Raw genomic sequence first — 16,814 nt, forward strand, 5'->3', positions numbered from 1 at the left:
GGAACCACCGGTCAGACCTGAGGATGTTAAAGAACTCGCCCTCTACCTAATAGCCCGAAAATTTACGGATCTGGGCTTGAAAGGGAGATTTAGCAAAATGTAAACTCTCGCCTTCCACACAGTAGCCAGACTAGCCCGGCTCTTATGGACCTGAGCTTGGAGGGCGAGAACTATTCACGGGGACCCGTCACGATAGATCTTCACAGGTCGCAGTGACGTCAGGAGTTTGCATAGCACTGACCCCCACCTCTAAGAATAATAATAAGAATAAGGACGAGGATGACTGAGGATGACGTGTCGTGATCAGGTTCACTAAAATCTCAAATCTGGTGAAAGGTATTTATTTATTTTACAGAAACAAACAGTCGAAAATGACATAATAACATTAAAAAAGTACGATTTAAAGACATACCAGCGAAGTTTTTAAATAAAAATTATACATATTAAATTGTGGAACAACAAAAGGGCATGTTTATGTGTATTTGTTTGAAAGTAAGTGTAGAGTTGTGTTTGTGTATATTTGTGTGAGTTCAAGTGGTTAGGTGTGTGTAAGTGTGAGCATCATTAAATAGCAAGTGAGATTGTATCGCAACCAGAAAGAATGCGTCTTCATTTATTTTTAAATAAATTAAGGGGCGTGTTACATATATCAATTGGTGGAAAAAAAGCATTTTTGTTGGAGCAAGAACGTTAGAGGATATGTATGACAAGACAGATGAATGTCGAAAAAGCTAGGAATGTATGGCAGGAGAAACGTGTGTGGCAGTTCATGCTCTCTATCTACCGCTATGGAAAATGACGTGATGGTGGTAGTAGTAGCCAGAATGGTGAATGTTATACAATGTGAAAGGTGTCACGACTAAATTTGACGGTCATAAGTACTGTAAACGCCTAGACTTCCATATACATTTTTTCAAAAATGTTTTTTCTCTCTGTTGCAATAAATTTCTCTTTGAATTGATTTTTATTTGTTTATGGGAATCGTAAATCTGCCTTCAAATCTTTTGTAAAGACGTTTCGAACTCTTAAGGACTTAGCGAAGGGCCTAAGTAAACCAAATTAAGTGTTTCTTAGTCAGAGAAGATTTTCCAAGCACTTTTGGGATAACTTTATATTTTTAGTTCAGTTTACGCTTTCAAAAATAAATATTTTGACGGCTTTTTTAAAATTCTCTTAGGCTGGTGGTTAAATATCATTTTCCTGTATTTTTGGCCAAATTTAGGTACGAATATTGTCCAATTTGGTTAAATTTCCTTCTTGAGTAAATATTTTATTTGAACTGTTAATAAAATGTTTAGGTTATATTTTTATTTATTTATTAACGGCCATAGCTAATTAGTTCAAATTGTAAAACATGTTTAAAAGTAAACAAATATGAGATACGTATTAAGTTTATAAATTTTACATACGTTTTTTGATGTACACATAAACTCATTATGTATGTTGTATTTAAATAAATTATATCGTAATTATTGTTTCGTTTTACACATAACCATTAAAATGAAATATTTAAAAACGGGTTGGAATAAATATTGTAATGTAAATAAAACAGATCGTGCCTTTAGGCCAGTAGTGTCTACATCCTCAAATAAAATATTTAAAAAAATAATGCATACATTTTGTTAGCTTTGTGATTATCAGTATTTTTTTTTTAGATATTTAAAATATATAAATAATTTTTTCTCCCTAATGAGTTTTTTCCAAAAGTCCTTCTACGTATTTTATAGGATTATGCGTAGTTTGTTTTTCTGAATACATAAATATTTAAATTTATTGCCACAGAGAAAGAAAACATTTTTGAGAAGGGAATATGGAAGTCTAGGCACAGGGCTTATGACCTGTCATTGGCTGGTTTAAGTGGCCACTTTACACACTGTGTAAAATTAAGCATTCTGCCCATGTTTAAACATCCACAAGTTTCAAATGGTTAATATTTACCCCCTCTGTTTCAATAAATTTAAATATGAAAAACTTCCCAGGGAGGAAATCCAGCCAGTCTGCAAGCCTTTGGACATACTCAAGCAGTGTTGACATAAATATTTTTCAAAAAGTTGTTTGATTATTTCATTAAATTAAAAAGTTTTCAAGAAAATATTAATTTATAAATATTCTAAAATTATTCAAATTCGAGACATCAGTTCTTTGATGAGAAGTAAAGGGGTGATTATATATATCCTAATTAGCAATTTCCATTCTTCCTTTAAATATTTCTTAGGTGACAATTAAGAATTGAAGGGATGTTTTCAAAATTAATCCACCTGAATTACTCTCTCAAACGATTAAGTCGAAGTCTCCTTTAGCCCCCTTCAAAAACCTTTCATGGAAAATTAAAGCAGCCCTTTGTTTCAGAACATTTACAAATTTTAATAAAAAGACAAACATGAATTAAGTCACGAAAACTATGTAAACGCCATTGAAATTTGTTGTTTTCAATGTAATAAAATATTTTTTCTGGAGAAAATAAGTCTTCTAGCATAAACGAAACCGATAGAAAAGCCTTAAGTCGTAACCAGTCCGTTCCTTTGATGAAACCGGCGTAGCAAATTGGACTTAATTTATTAATATTTCGGCAACTACTATGAATATAAACAATAATAGTAATCTTAAAGTAATTCTTAATTAGTTAGAAAAAGAAATCGTTAATTGGATAATTTTAAAATAAATATTTTGCAAATTGGGATTTCTGAAAATGACAAAATATTGAGACCTTGAGACATAAATATAAAACATTCATTTGAGAGAAAGACTTGCAATAAAATAAGATCACTAATCTAGACACACATATAATAATTGTATAAAAATGAAATAAAACAGTGATCAAGCGATCATTTCCTAACCTCAGGTTACGTAAGGTTAACCCAACGTAACCTAAGGTTACCACACTCACTCACACTCGAGGGAGTTTTTCCACACAGTGTGTTAAATATTAAAACGGTTTTATGGTATGTGGAGGCAGTGCTGTTACCGTGAATTTTTGTAAATATAAAGAGCTGAAACTTTTATTAATTCAGATGAGCTCTTCTTTATTTTCTCTTGCTTTTTATAGGACTGCGTCCTATTATTGCTCGGAGCCTGTTATGCGGACGTCCAACTGTCCCGTCATATGTTTGATAGACTTTTAGGGGATCTGCTGCCAACTGATATTGAATTCGCTACTATATTTACAGCTCTTTCCGAATCTGCTCTGTCCAGAAACGTTTTTTTGATATTCCTATCCCACAACATCTTCGACGTTACGGATCCTTTTTATTTTGGAGTTTCTTACTCTGTCTCGTATGAGATTATCTGACTGAATTATTTCGTCTACATACTATGTTCTTCAATCCGGGACAAACTCATAGCTACCAGAATACAGGAAGGTCCTTTGAGCAACTCGAAGATCACTCACGTTTACCACCTACAAACTAGGTGATGCTTTTTTTTAGATAAGTTCGGTTTAATCAACAAAAGTTTGAATATGCATAATTTTTTTGTAGAGCGGCTGAATTTTACCCCTTTTTTAAAGAGTTTTTAATCTCAACGCATTACAACAGAAATAAAAAAAAAATTGAAAAGAGAATATAAAAGTCTAGGCTTGGAAATTACGATCGGTTTAAGTGGCCACTTCGCACACTCTGTAACATTTGTATTTAATTTTGCTTGTATTATTCTACGGAGCCGAAATAATCACGTCTGTACAAAACAAGAAAACGTGTTTTTAATTATATTCTGTTTAAGTGAAGATAATCCAGATGGCGAATTAATAAAATTCAAGAAAATACAATAAATCTACAGAGACGCGTTTCAAAAGTTTACCAATTTAAGAATCTTCTAAGGATGAGTGGATAATAAGGAGTATTGTTTGGAATTCTGAACTTTTAATTGAAAATGTTTTGTTAAATTTAAAACATGAAACTTGAGTTTATATTTTTTAGATGAAGATTTAAAAGTAAAATGATAAAAAACATTTTTGATTTTATAGTTTTGGACATAAGTAAGTAGATTATTAATTGAAGAGTGATTAATCGAAGTGTCCTAAAACAAAAAAGAACGCTCAGAGAAAAACAGTTATTCGCGTTTTTATCCGATCAAGTTTTTTTGGTTTTTACATGGTGTGTCAAAATGATTTTAGACTCGAGTTATGTCATCAGATCGATAAACTATAAACTTGTCACTTTCCAAGCACAACAGCTAGTATTTTTTTTTAAAGTTACATTTATAGCATTTACAAGATAGATTTGTATTATAATAAAAAAAAACATGTACGATCTATGAAAATACATTGATTAATAAAAAAAATATATCTTGATAATTTGACATCATCCAAATTTCCATGAAAAAAAAGGATTTTTGAGAAGATGTGTGAAAAATCCAAAGTATCGGGTTTAGTGACAGTGAACGATTTTAAAAAAAAAACTTTTTTTGACCACTGTGGTAGAGTGGCCTTTTTGATTTGAAATTCATATGTTTTGTCATTCATAGACTTTGTAAAATCACTCTTCAATTATTAATGCGGTGTTTACCATTTTAGATAAATGAGCGAATTGAGCAAAAGCGGAGAAAAACAAGGCCACAACCGATTATCCCACCAAATTCTCACACTATTGTTAGAATTAGAAGTAACATACCCTTTGCAGTAAATGTAAGCCATTTACACCTCGCCTGTTTATCTGAGAGAGCTCATCCAACCTTTTTCACAATACGGACTATCTCTTCGTTCTAGTAACGAGAGAATCCTTTTAATACCTTGTCATCGCTCTTTTCTTGCCTCCTCTTTCACAGTAGTAGCCGCTCGATTGTGGAATAATCTACCCACTAATGTTGGAGACGCCCTTCTTTATTTACATTTCAGTCAAGTATCACTCGTGTTTTATTTATATAATAAATTTCAGTCAAGATTTCAGTAAATTTCAGTGAAATGTCACTATATAAATATTTAAATTGTTCCTTTATCCTTTTTCTTTCATTCCCATCTCCTTTCTTCATAGTATAGTGTGATTTTTTTTAAATCTATTTTTTTTCGTTGATCTTTGCTTTTGATTTTTGGACAAAATTTTAAGATTCAATTTGTCCATGTATTTATAATTTTCTCAAACTGAACGGTTTGGGTAGGTAGGAAAAAATTGCCTTAAGGCAATATGCCCGCTCTTATATGTATATTTATTGTATATTATATCAAGTGTCAAATAAATAAATAAATAAATAATAAGCAAAGCAAAAAATGAGCAACTCCAATTTAAAAAAAAAAAAATATTTACCATTTTAGACCAAATATTCATTAAAATGTACCAGAATACTCCTAGATCTTTTAATTTGAAGACGCCAATTTAATTATATAATATTATTTGTATCTGTTAATACGTGTATCAATTTTTGCTTGAATTGGTAGTCAGACATTTAAAGATATTTTTGTTTTTAGTTTGACTTGTTATTTGTTTTCGTGGGATTTAAGGCATTTAATTCGTTCCCTCAATGAGAAAAAAATTGTACCATAATTCAGCAACAGATCTATGATGTATGAGGAGTACATTTGATAATAATTAAATGGCAAGGGGATAGGCCAGACAGTTCAATGAAGGTCGTGATAATGTATCTGATGACAAAGAAAGAGTGCAGTATGTTTTATTAGTGGCGACCTTAATTGAACTGTCTCATCCAACTTGCATTGAATCACTAAACACACGTTCTTTGAACGATTCATAGATCTGGCAACGAATAAGGACTGGACTGATGTTCTTCGCATTAAGGAAAGAAAACATTATCTTACAAGCAGTGGAATTTTCAAATTTTATTCGCCATTTCAAACAAGCACCACGAAGTGTATACAATACTCAGCCTACTCATAATGACATCGACTCCTTTTCGATAGATCGCAGCTCTGTGATGGCAAGAAAAACGGGAACAACTTTATGGATATACCTTGTAACAAGTATTCAAGCATTTATTTTGAAAAAAAAACAAACCATCGTATCTGTGAGCCTTCTTACTAATTAACCCCACGTCCTAGGTAAAATATATATTTTCAAAACAACATAAAATTTTATAATGTTTTTTTTTCTTTTCAGTTGTTGTGGTCTGTGCAAATCCGTTGACAGTTCGCGAAATCATGTTGGCTGCTGAGGAATTGAATATGGTTTCTTCAGGAGAGTACGTGTTCTTCAACATCGAACTGTTTTCAAGGTTTGTACTAAAACAAGTATTAAAAACTCTAATTTTTTAAGGTTCCCCTTCTTTCTCTGCGTATTTTCGTCCACTTCCAGACAAAAACCTCCTCCCTTTATCTCCATTTCGCCGTGTTCTGAGCTGACTGCATCATCTCTTCACCTTAGTTGTGGTTGCACTTCACTTCTTTTTATTGTTAGAAGTCTTTAAGTCAACAGGCTTTTTGTACCACCCAAGCTTCAGGCTACGTGGCCTGCCAATTGCCGTTTCAGGGTCACTTGCGGTGAATGATATCAGTTACTCCTCACCTCTTCATACCTTACCTTACCTCTCAAGCTCATACAATCTGTCCAATGCGTGCGATGCAGACATGTGGACGCTTACCTTTAGGGGTGAGCTTGACTTTAACATTGCTCTTTTTATCAACCGTAGTTTCTCGTCGCTTTGTTTGTATAGTGAGACCATTTCTAGGCCATATGTAGTAACCGGCAGCACATATGTTTAATATACGTTTTTCTTCAGGTTGATGAAGCACAGAGATCAAAAAATATTTTTATTTTATTTTTTTAACTTTTTGTTCATAATGTTAATTGTACATTGGCAGGTTTATAACAAAATGGCAATTTTTTCCAACCAACCAATAAAATGAAAGTTTTATTTTTATAATTCAAGTTAAAACATATTCAATAGAAAATAAAGATAAAACAAGTAAAAGGTATTTAAAAATAGAAATTAATTTATTTGTGCATAAATAACCTTAAATCAATACCATTACTCAATAGAAAAAAGGAAAAAGGAAAAAAGAGGGAAGAGGAAAGGAGGAGAGATTAAGGAAGAGAAAGGAGATATTTCTTCAGACGTGATTTAAACAGATATAATGTAGTAACATCTTTGATGGTGGATGGGAGATGATCAATTTCATCTGTGAATTACAATACAGTAAACTCAAGCTTAAAATTGACAATCATCGTTACCTTAAAAGGAATCCAACCCAAAACTTCATGAGACAAGCATTTTAGTCATTTTAATTATTTTTTATTCATTCATACATCTCAAACTCTATGAAGCCAAGGGCCCTGTGTTGAGTTGGGATACATCGCAATTGAAAGTGGAAGTATAATATACGTAATAAAATAATAGCAAAATAATAAAGAATAAATATTATTACATAAACATACATATATTTCAAAGGGCATCTGAACAACACGCTTAATAGTATATAAATCTGTGCAATATCTCGCAGCAGTCTTTTGCGATTTTTATCTGGATTTTTCCAGACTTGTACACTCCTCCCAAAAATGGCTTTCGTTTTGGAGAACATAATATGTTAACCATTGGCACTAAACACTCTTGATGCCACAAAACACAAATTTCTCTGAGCAAAGTTTGTACGTGTTTTTGGAATTAAATAATTCAAATTACAGTAAAACCTCGTACGAGCATTCTGCTGGGATCTACTTTTGTAGCCGCATGACAAGAAACCGGTCAATGACTCTTTTAGAAAAATTGACTCATGCCCAGTACCTTCTTAAATTGGCACAATGTCTCAGATTATAATATGACCAAAAACCGGCATTTTTTTTTGTATAATCATAATTATTTCCCTGCGTACACTAAGTGATGCGTAGGCTACTGAATTGGCACTCCAATTGCACATTAAGGTGATCAATCTAACGCTTCAGTTGGCAGTCCAGGAACCTCGAAATATTCCACTGTAAGACTGTAAAATCATTGTTACATATCCACCCTGCCGGAATCGAACCCGGGATCTTAAAAGTAATAGGCGAACCCTCAATGAGGCGGAGCTATTTTCACTCGATTTCCTTATTTATGATTTTTCACTTGATAGCAGCCATCGAGTCAAAAACACTGTAGGTTATATTTATTTCCTCGAAAGCTTCCCTTCTTAATTTCCACTAAAAGTATACAAAGGATGCCTCGGGGGATTATTTTCTTAAATACCAAGAATTAATATTTCCTTTCTTTAGGTTATAAATCATCATATTTTGATTTCAGTTCACCCAATTAGGCACTCGGATAATTAATGCGTTATTAGTATAAATCTCAAAACAGACTTTCAAATTGATTACAAAATATTTATAGAAAACCTCTCAGAATAATAAACTTTGATAACGATTTAACTTTTAACGATGCGTTCCAAGAATTCGTTGTTTTTTACGGTTTGATTTTTATTTTTATTCGTTGGCAAATTTACGCCAGAATCATCCCCTATACTGAAACACCTTTACATACTACGTTACATATATTATTCCGCCTTATATATTTGATGCTTTCATCTGTTTATGTTTTAATTCTTAAAATGGTTTTTGAAAAATTAAAAAAATGTTTTCAGGCGTTGCTTAGTAGATATGTACATATGTGAATTAATAATTGAGTCAGATAAATCTCACCCGTAATAAAAGAGGTTTATTTTAGCTCTTCAAATTCACTAAAATCAACAGATAGAAGAATTTAAGGAATTGGCTGCCTCCGTGGTGTAGTGGTCAACACGCTTGACTCACACACGGAAGATTCCGGGTTCGATTTTCGGTGAGAACACAAAAAAGTAAATGTGATTTTTTTCAAGCCTGGGTGTTTTGTGATATAATTTACAACTGTAATATGACCTCCTGGCCTGTTGTTGTGCAAAAAACAAAAAATATGGATGTTAAACTATGATAGGTAGCAGAATGCTGAATGTTTCACAGTTGGTAAAGAGGCCGTTTAAATATATAGTTGCATAATTTATATAGCCTCATTTTTGTGAAAATCATCTCAATGGCGCTGCACAATAAATAAATATCCCACCACGTCTTGCAGCTACAGAGCACATGGATGTTTGGGTTGTTGTTTATTGTTTCCAATTAAGGTGAATTTAAATTATAATAGATAGAAGCTTGATTACAGCGCGTATTGCTGCTACAGAGCGCATGGACGGTAAAAAATCTAGCCTCTAATCACAATTTTTTTTATTTGATAAAGAAATTTAGTGCCTAGTGGTTTGAACCAATGAATGACAAATCATAACCCCTGTGAATACCTAGAGCTTTATACATCCTTCTCTGTTATATGTTTAAAAGATAAAAAAAATACTTGCAATGCATGTAGAGGAAAAATATGGAAAGGAGAGTAAAAAATTACACATACTTGTTTAATATCGTTCTGTCGTTATAAGCAAAAAGACTGTTTTTTACTTTAGTCACAATACGAGTAAAATCAAACGTAATGTAGGTGCGAAGGTTTTCAGGATCACTGTTATCAATTTGTTCCTTTTTTGGGTGATACCGTGTGTGTTGGATTTGTTCCGACGTTTACACTTTAATTATTAATCTTTGTACTATTTTTACTGAGTTTATAATACTTGTGTAGGAACCTCTCCAATCAATAATTCCACATTGGAATAACCAATACTAATAATATAATATATGGTAATATTTTTTATTAATATTTGATTTGAAATAACTCTCGGACGATATAATGTTTTTTATGTTATTTAAGTAATAATACAGTATCTAGATATCCATAAGCAAAAACTTAGGATTGATATGCCATATAAATATTTCATGCTTTAGAAACAATTGACATACTGTGTTTTTATTAATGATTTTTTACAGTTTTTTTATTTGCCTGAATACGATAAATAACATAAAGTTTTATATCTCAAAATACGGCGGCCTCCGTGGCGTAGTGGTCAACTTGACTCACACACGGAACGTTACGGTTCGATTCCCGGAGAGAACACAAAAATTAAATGTGATTTTTCCAAAGCTTGAATTTTCTGAGATGTCATTCACTACTGTAATTCGGCTTCCTGGCCTATTGTAATGCAAAAATAAACGTTCTTTGCAAATAACTGCGTTTTTGCTTATGACAACAATATTTCACCTATAAAGCAGCATACTATTAAAAAAAAAAAATTAAGTTATATTTTGAAATTCTTCGGTCTATTTTCAAGGAGTTGTAAATAACTTTTAGTAGAGCGTGCTTTGAACCTCAGACCTCTGATCCGTGAGTCCGCGACACTAGCCAAAAGACAACCAACGACCAATATTGAATTTTAAATATATTTTTGAGTCATGGATCACGAGAGAATTTTCGGTAATTTTTCTTTCAATCAATTAAAATGACTTATTTATAAGATCGTTCCTACGTAGGTTTGTTTAAATGTTGTTTAATATAATGCACATGCTAAAATATTTTTTTTTATAAATCGATATATTTTCATAAAGGTACATGTTTTTTTTTCTAATACAGATCTACTTTTATACATGTAGTAAATGTTATATTTGTAACTCTCCAATAAAAAAGACCAGCTCTTGTGCTTGGAGAGTGAGTGTTATTGTTATTTACTTATTTAAAAATTATATAATTTTGAATGTTCAAGTACAAGAGAAAAAAAACTGATAAGATATAAAAAGAAAATAAAACGACATTCAAACTAATTATAATAGAATGTAGTTTTTACACGAGTTCAAATAAAATTTCTTTAAATTTAGTTAAAATTTATTTATTGATATGTTGGTTTGAATCGTTCTTATTTCATTGGTGAGATTATTGTAATTTTTGATACTTTTGAAGACAAAGCGATTTCGACCATGACTTATGTGGAATTTGGGGATTTCAATAATATTTAGGTATCTGAGTGATTATTCATCTCAAATTCTTTTATAAATATTGAGTAATAAAAACAAGAATGGCCTACGCTCAGACGTTGAAGTCTTTGTTCCCATTTTTTTCTAAATTGCGGTCTCTGGCTGTAGCTCGAAGCTGTATTTTTTTGTTAATAGTAATGTTTTTTGCGAAAGTTCTGATGTATTACAGTTTTTAAAAAAGCGTGTCTTTAAATTTTATGTTGTACACTGAAAAAGACCTACAGAACAAAGAATTCTTGGCATTCACGACTAGTGTTTTTTTGGCTGAATCATAAGAACGTGAATATTTTTTTTATCTCTAAAAAAATATAAGCGGTAAGTTTAAAGGCTTTCAGCTACTTTGACGTTTGCTGGAATTCAAATAACTTGAACGGCTTCTAGTAGAGTAAAGCTTCTCATAAAACGATGAAAAATTCACCTGCGATGTTTTAGCTTTTGTTTTACCACAATAACTCAAATGAGATAAAGGACAGGACAAATATTAAAATATGAAGGTAGGTCAAATACAATAAATGACGGGATTTCACCCCCTTGGGAGTCATTAAGATTAACAAATTAAAACAGGGATGGAAAATACCTTAATGAGAGGAATATGGAAGTCTAGGCATTTACAAGGATTATGACCCGTCTTGAGGTGATTTTCACTAAAATGGCGCTATTTAAATTATCCAACCGTAATTGGCTGGTTTAATTGGCCACTCAACACACTGTGTAACACTCACCATTTTGCTTATGTTTGAACATCAATATTTCTTCAATTCTTCCATTTGTTGATTTTAGTGAAGTAAAGAGCTGAAACCTTTATTGTTGTCGAGAGATTCATCTAACTTAATTATTTCACATACTAGGCAACGCAGTATACAGCCAATACAGTGTCCTTGCACCATTGGATATGAGTAAGGGGTATGAAGATGGTTTTAAACAACTTCTTTAAGTATTAAATTTGGTATCCAGTAATGTGAAAAGAGGGCTTTATTAATTTTGTTGATTACTTCATATCGTGAAAACTTTTGACCAACTTAATGCTCTGTTAATTGCATCTTTTTTTTTTAATCATCGTTAGGTTTCAAGAATGGCATTTGTCAATGCGCTTTGTAGCTGCAAGACGTTTGTTAAACTAGTTTCAGTATGTACATGTCATAAAAAAATTGTTGTGGAGGGGCCTATTGTTGGAGTCAACAGTTGTGTTGGACACCCAGTTCGTCGACTCTATTCTGTCATTGCAGGTAGGTCGGTCAGCTTGCCTACGCGACGCTGAGATGTTTTTATACCTGCATTGTATGCTAAAGTATGGTGAAGGAAGTCGGCGGAAGTCTTACATCCAACATCTCACGCATGGCCCTCATTTTACTCTTCAAAAAGTTGTTTTAAACAATATAAAATAAAATTAGTCGTACTTACATGATATTTGAAGACTATTTATTTCAGAAGAAATTAAATACTATAAAATTAATGAGATATATTATTAAGTATTCAAATAAAATAAAAGAACTCTGGATTTTCGTTTAATACGAATATTTTCTATGTCACGGTTAACAATGATTTTGGAAGACTACGATTATTGATCTTGGTAGTAGGTGGCGGGAAGCAGAGGTAGATAGAAGGGCGAGCGAGCAGTGCGTCGGTACTTTTATAGGCTTACTTACGTCACTGATCCTCTTGGTTGCCAACCTGTCGCGTTTGTAGGCTGTGCCCGATGTTTGGTGGTACCTATTTTTGAGGCTCGACATAATCAAATAACATGAAACTTTACAAAAATAGGGATTAAAATTTCAACCTAATATACGCTCTGTAGCTGCAAAACGTGTGTTCAGCTCTTATTTGTCAATGATTTTGAAAAAATAATTAAAATCATAAAAAAATATTTTTAATCGTGTAAAATGTGGGGCAAGATTTCATATCGTTCATGCGCTCTGTGAATGCAAAACGTGCTGGCTTCTATTTGTTATAAAATTCTATGATAATTGGAAACAAACAACTAAAATTTCAACCGGTATGCGCTTTGTATCTGCATAAAGTGTTTTGAAAGTGTATCTGATATTTATTGTATAGCGCGCTCCTGAGGTGATTTTCATAAAAATAGCGCTATTGAAATTACCTACAATAATAAAAACATCCACTATGACTATATCTACAAATATTTGTACACACTTAATTAAATATTTCAAAAGCTTCCTTCTTAGGATGGATTGTCTTAGAAAAATTAAATAATAACAACATGGGAATAGTTTTTATATAAAATAATATTTTCCATTAGTAATAAATTAACCTCATGCTTTTTTATCGGGCAGCGCCTTGTGGATTTTTGCTGCACCTGTATGAAAACGGCCTTAAACTTAAACTAACCAATGACAGCTTCTTACATAGTTCTGTAAATACATAAACTTCTATATTTCTATCATATATTACATTCCCAAAAATATTCTCCATCTCTGTTATTATCATATTAATTAAAATTTTAATTTTTAACGAGTAAAATCGAGAAAATTTCCGTAAACAAACAATTTTCACTTATTAAAAGCATTTCTTTGTCACTGAAAAATAAAAGAAAAAAATGTTTCAAGTCCTTTAATCAAATGTCAAGGCATTTACAATAAAACGTGCATCGGGTTTTATACTGGAGTTTTTATCTCGAGTCCTGCTTCTCTTTTTGTCCTGGGTCTTTTGTAATAGTTTGCTTGTTACCTTACTCAAAAACACAGTTTTTATCTCTTAAAAGGTGCACAGATGATTAATCAAGTATTGTAATGAAAATATTACAACACACGTACTCATGTATCATGTAATATATGACACATACAAAGAGATTGCTGATATACTTTTGAGCATAGTCTACAAAATACGCGCTTCTTTTATTTGATAAGTAGATAATTTAATACGTCTGTCATGATGTACATAAGTGAAAATATTTAATTATTTGTCTATTGAACTTGAAATTTTTTTTATTAAAAAATAACAACTTTGTTTTAAACCACTAATTTTTTATTTATTGCTGACCGGTGGTTTTAAAGCTACTCGAGCTTCGAAAATTCAACAATGTCTTCTTCTTCTTCCTAAGCCTTGTTCTCTTCAGTGCTGGATAAAGGCCTCTCCTAAACGTCTCCATTCCTCCTTATTTACTTTCTAAATTTATTGCATAACAAAGTATATTTTTTATTTATTTATTTATAAAAAAAAACAATATTTTATTGGTATATGTATTTCATAAATCGAACAAGTTTTTTTTACTATATACAAATCTACTTTTTAAATTATATAACTGTAACTCCCCAAAAAAAGAGACTAACTGTTGTTCTTTGAGTTTAACTTACAATGTTGTAGTTGTTAATTCATGAGAATTTATATTATTTTGAATAAACGAGTACGTGAGAAAAAAAAAAGAATGTTTAAAGAAAAACAGAAAATAAAAATAAATTCATACCAATTAATGTTGAATGCAGTTTTTACACTTTATCAAAAAATTTCTTTAGATTTACTTTGAATTTATTTATCTTTATGATATTTTAGTTATAATAGTTTTTGGTTCATATTTAATACCAAGAAATCTTTATTAAATTAGTGGATTAGAAAATTAATACGGAGCGTCTTCTGGTTAGGATAGTCTCCATCTGACATGGCTCAGCCTGTTCTAAGATGGAGATTTTTTATGTTTTTTTGTATCACCCATTATTATCATTTTCGTTTTACCGGCTATCGACGCAATGTCATGGACTCGCCTTTTTTGTGGCCATTCAACACTTCTATTGTTTGACCATGGTCTCCACTTTATTATTCTGACTCAGCCATCATATCCTCGCCGAGTCTCCTGCTGACTGACATTTTAATTTTGCTGCTCGATCCATGATTTCTACTCCAGTTCGGCGCCTTATGTATTTATGTTTTATTCTTTCTCTTAGACATGTACCGAACATCTGTATTTCCATGGATCGTTGCGTGCAGGTAGTTTCTAGTACACATGTTTATAAAGATTCATGTTTATTGCCGGTGACGAACGACATATGGACTTGAGTGCTAAACAAATTATTAAACAATTTGTGAATACGTATGTTACAATAAAAGTATTTTTTTTTTTAACGGGAAAACTTTCACACATTCACTTGCAAGTTAAAAGACAACAATAATATGACTGAGATTCAAATGTGTCCAAGTTTAAGTAAAAAAAAAAGTGCCTTGTTAAATTAAATGTAACGCGTCTCGATCATCTGTTACAAAAATGTGGAGAGATCAGTCTTTAGCTCCAGGTGCCAGTCCAGGTAAAATGAAATATTTTATGTCGATTTACCCGGGAATCGAACCCAGGACCTTACGCATGGTAGGTGGACGGGCTAACCACACATTACAAGTGGATTTATCTCCACTCGATTTCCTTTTCAGGATTTCCACCTGATTGCAGCCGACGCCGATGGTTCGAAGGCATTTGTCCAAAATTCTGGTTGTGTATCACATTAATAACGGTATTTTTATCCGCCCAGATACAGAAAACCAAAGTGGCGTTAAAATATCAAAAGCGGAAGCAAAAATACATTTTGGTATACTTGTAAATGCGTAGTTTTGTTTTTCACGTTATAAAATAAAATATCGCTTTATTTATTTATTCAAGATGTCGCAACCCCTGAAGTAAACTGTGGTATGCCTAAATTGACCATTTTGCTGGAGAGCAAAAACAAACTTTAAAAAACTAATTGATGCTCGTAACTTAATGTTGATAATAAACTCGTATAATGAAACGAAAATGCGTAGTTTTTTATGGTATTCGCTCATTTGACTATTAAAATATGATTAAAACACTGCAGTAACACAATGATGAAGCTCTGTGTTAGGGAAAATTGGATATAAAAAACGTTTTTTTAACGGTACAAATTATAGCATTCATTTATACGGCGATGTTTCTCGAAAAAAAAATAATTACCTAACAAGTTAAAAAAAATAATCGTAGGGACTTGTGAGTGTTCTTATGAGAATAAAAATGTATAGTTAAACTACATTTTCATTGATAAAAGCCTTAGCTGGATTTTCCACGTCAATTATATTACACCTAAATTAAGAAAACTTACTTTTATTTTTAAAGAGATTCGTGATACTGGTCATTGCTTAAAAGTATTTTTTTTTTCAGTCTACAGCAAAGTATGGTATTGTTGGACGGGGGGGGGGGGAGGGGGGCAGCACTGTTAGCGTATTGGGTCCAGTTTTAAAGTGCAAAAAGTCATACTTAGGACAATAAAAAAAGTTTTATTACGCTACCCATCAAAAGCTGTAAAGTTCTTGACTTGCGGCAGCTATTTGTTAAAGAAGCACTTGTGTATTTCGGGAAATCTAAAGATAAAATGAATAAATTGCTATACACTATTCAGATTACTCACTCAAAGCTGGCACAAAGAAGCTTAACCTTCCTGGCCGCTAAGATCTTTAACCATCTTCCGGCAGTCATAAAGAGTTTTACATGTGCAGACGTATTTAAGAAAAGTAATTGCAATTGGCTGCTGCACTTCGATGGGGACGAGGTTGAGTTGTTTAAGATTCAGGAAAAGTGAATTTTCTAGTGAATACGAAATAATTCATCTTATCGCTTTTTGATTTCCTTCCTTCCTTATAATTAAACGTAGTTATGCAAAAAGCAGCCAGCCATGGAAAAGTGAAACTGAGATAATAGCACGTTTGTAAAAATCTCAGAATAATAATGCGCCAAGCTATAGAGGAGCCCAAACGTAAGAAAACCATTCTATGACTATTGGAAATTAGGTTAGCTACAGTTTGCAGCAAAACAATGGGCCGTACTCAGGTCAAAAATTGTCGAATGGATATTAATTTGCATTGTAAATACTTTTAAATATGAACCTGTGTATTTATTATTGCAGGGTTATTCCAATTTATTTTTCTATAATTCGGCCATATATATTTTATAAAACTGAAAATACAGGTGTGTGTTTGTTTTTTTATTTATTTATTCATTTTATTTACAATATACTTATGTGACATTTATTAAGACATAAATCCCAACTCCAAAGTCCTGTATTGAGTTTG

General features: G+C 32.1%; 1 protein-coding gene across 1 annotated transcript in view; it reads left to right on the forward strand.

Annotated features, from left to right (window-relative positions):
- Window positions 1–5,566: 5,566 nt before the first annotated feature.
- The window catches only part of LOC148282708 (atrial natriuretic peptide receptor 1-like), a gene marked incomplete at its 3' end in the record, with an annotated part of 177,922 nt that continues 166,674 nt past the window's right edge, over window positions 5,567–16,814 (forward strand). Inside the window, exons 1-2 of the mRNA XM_088224655.1 lie at window positions 5,567–5,594; window positions 6,045–6,159. Of these exons, the coding sequence (XP_088080781.1) occupies window positions 5,567–5,594; window positions 6,045–6,159 (143 nt within the window). The remainder of the gene's footprint in view (window positions 5,595–6,044; window positions 6,160–16,814) is intronic.

Source organism: Micrasema longulum, unplaced genomic scaffold (genome assembly GCF_059751315.1).
Source record: "Micrasema longulum isolate JH-2025_06_02 unplaced genomic scaffold, ASM5975131v1 h1tg000303l, whole genome shotgun sequence".
In the NCBI taxonomy this organism is placed as follows: Eukaryota; Metazoa; Arthropoda; class Insecta; order Trichoptera; family Brachycentridae; genus Micrasema; species Micrasema longulum.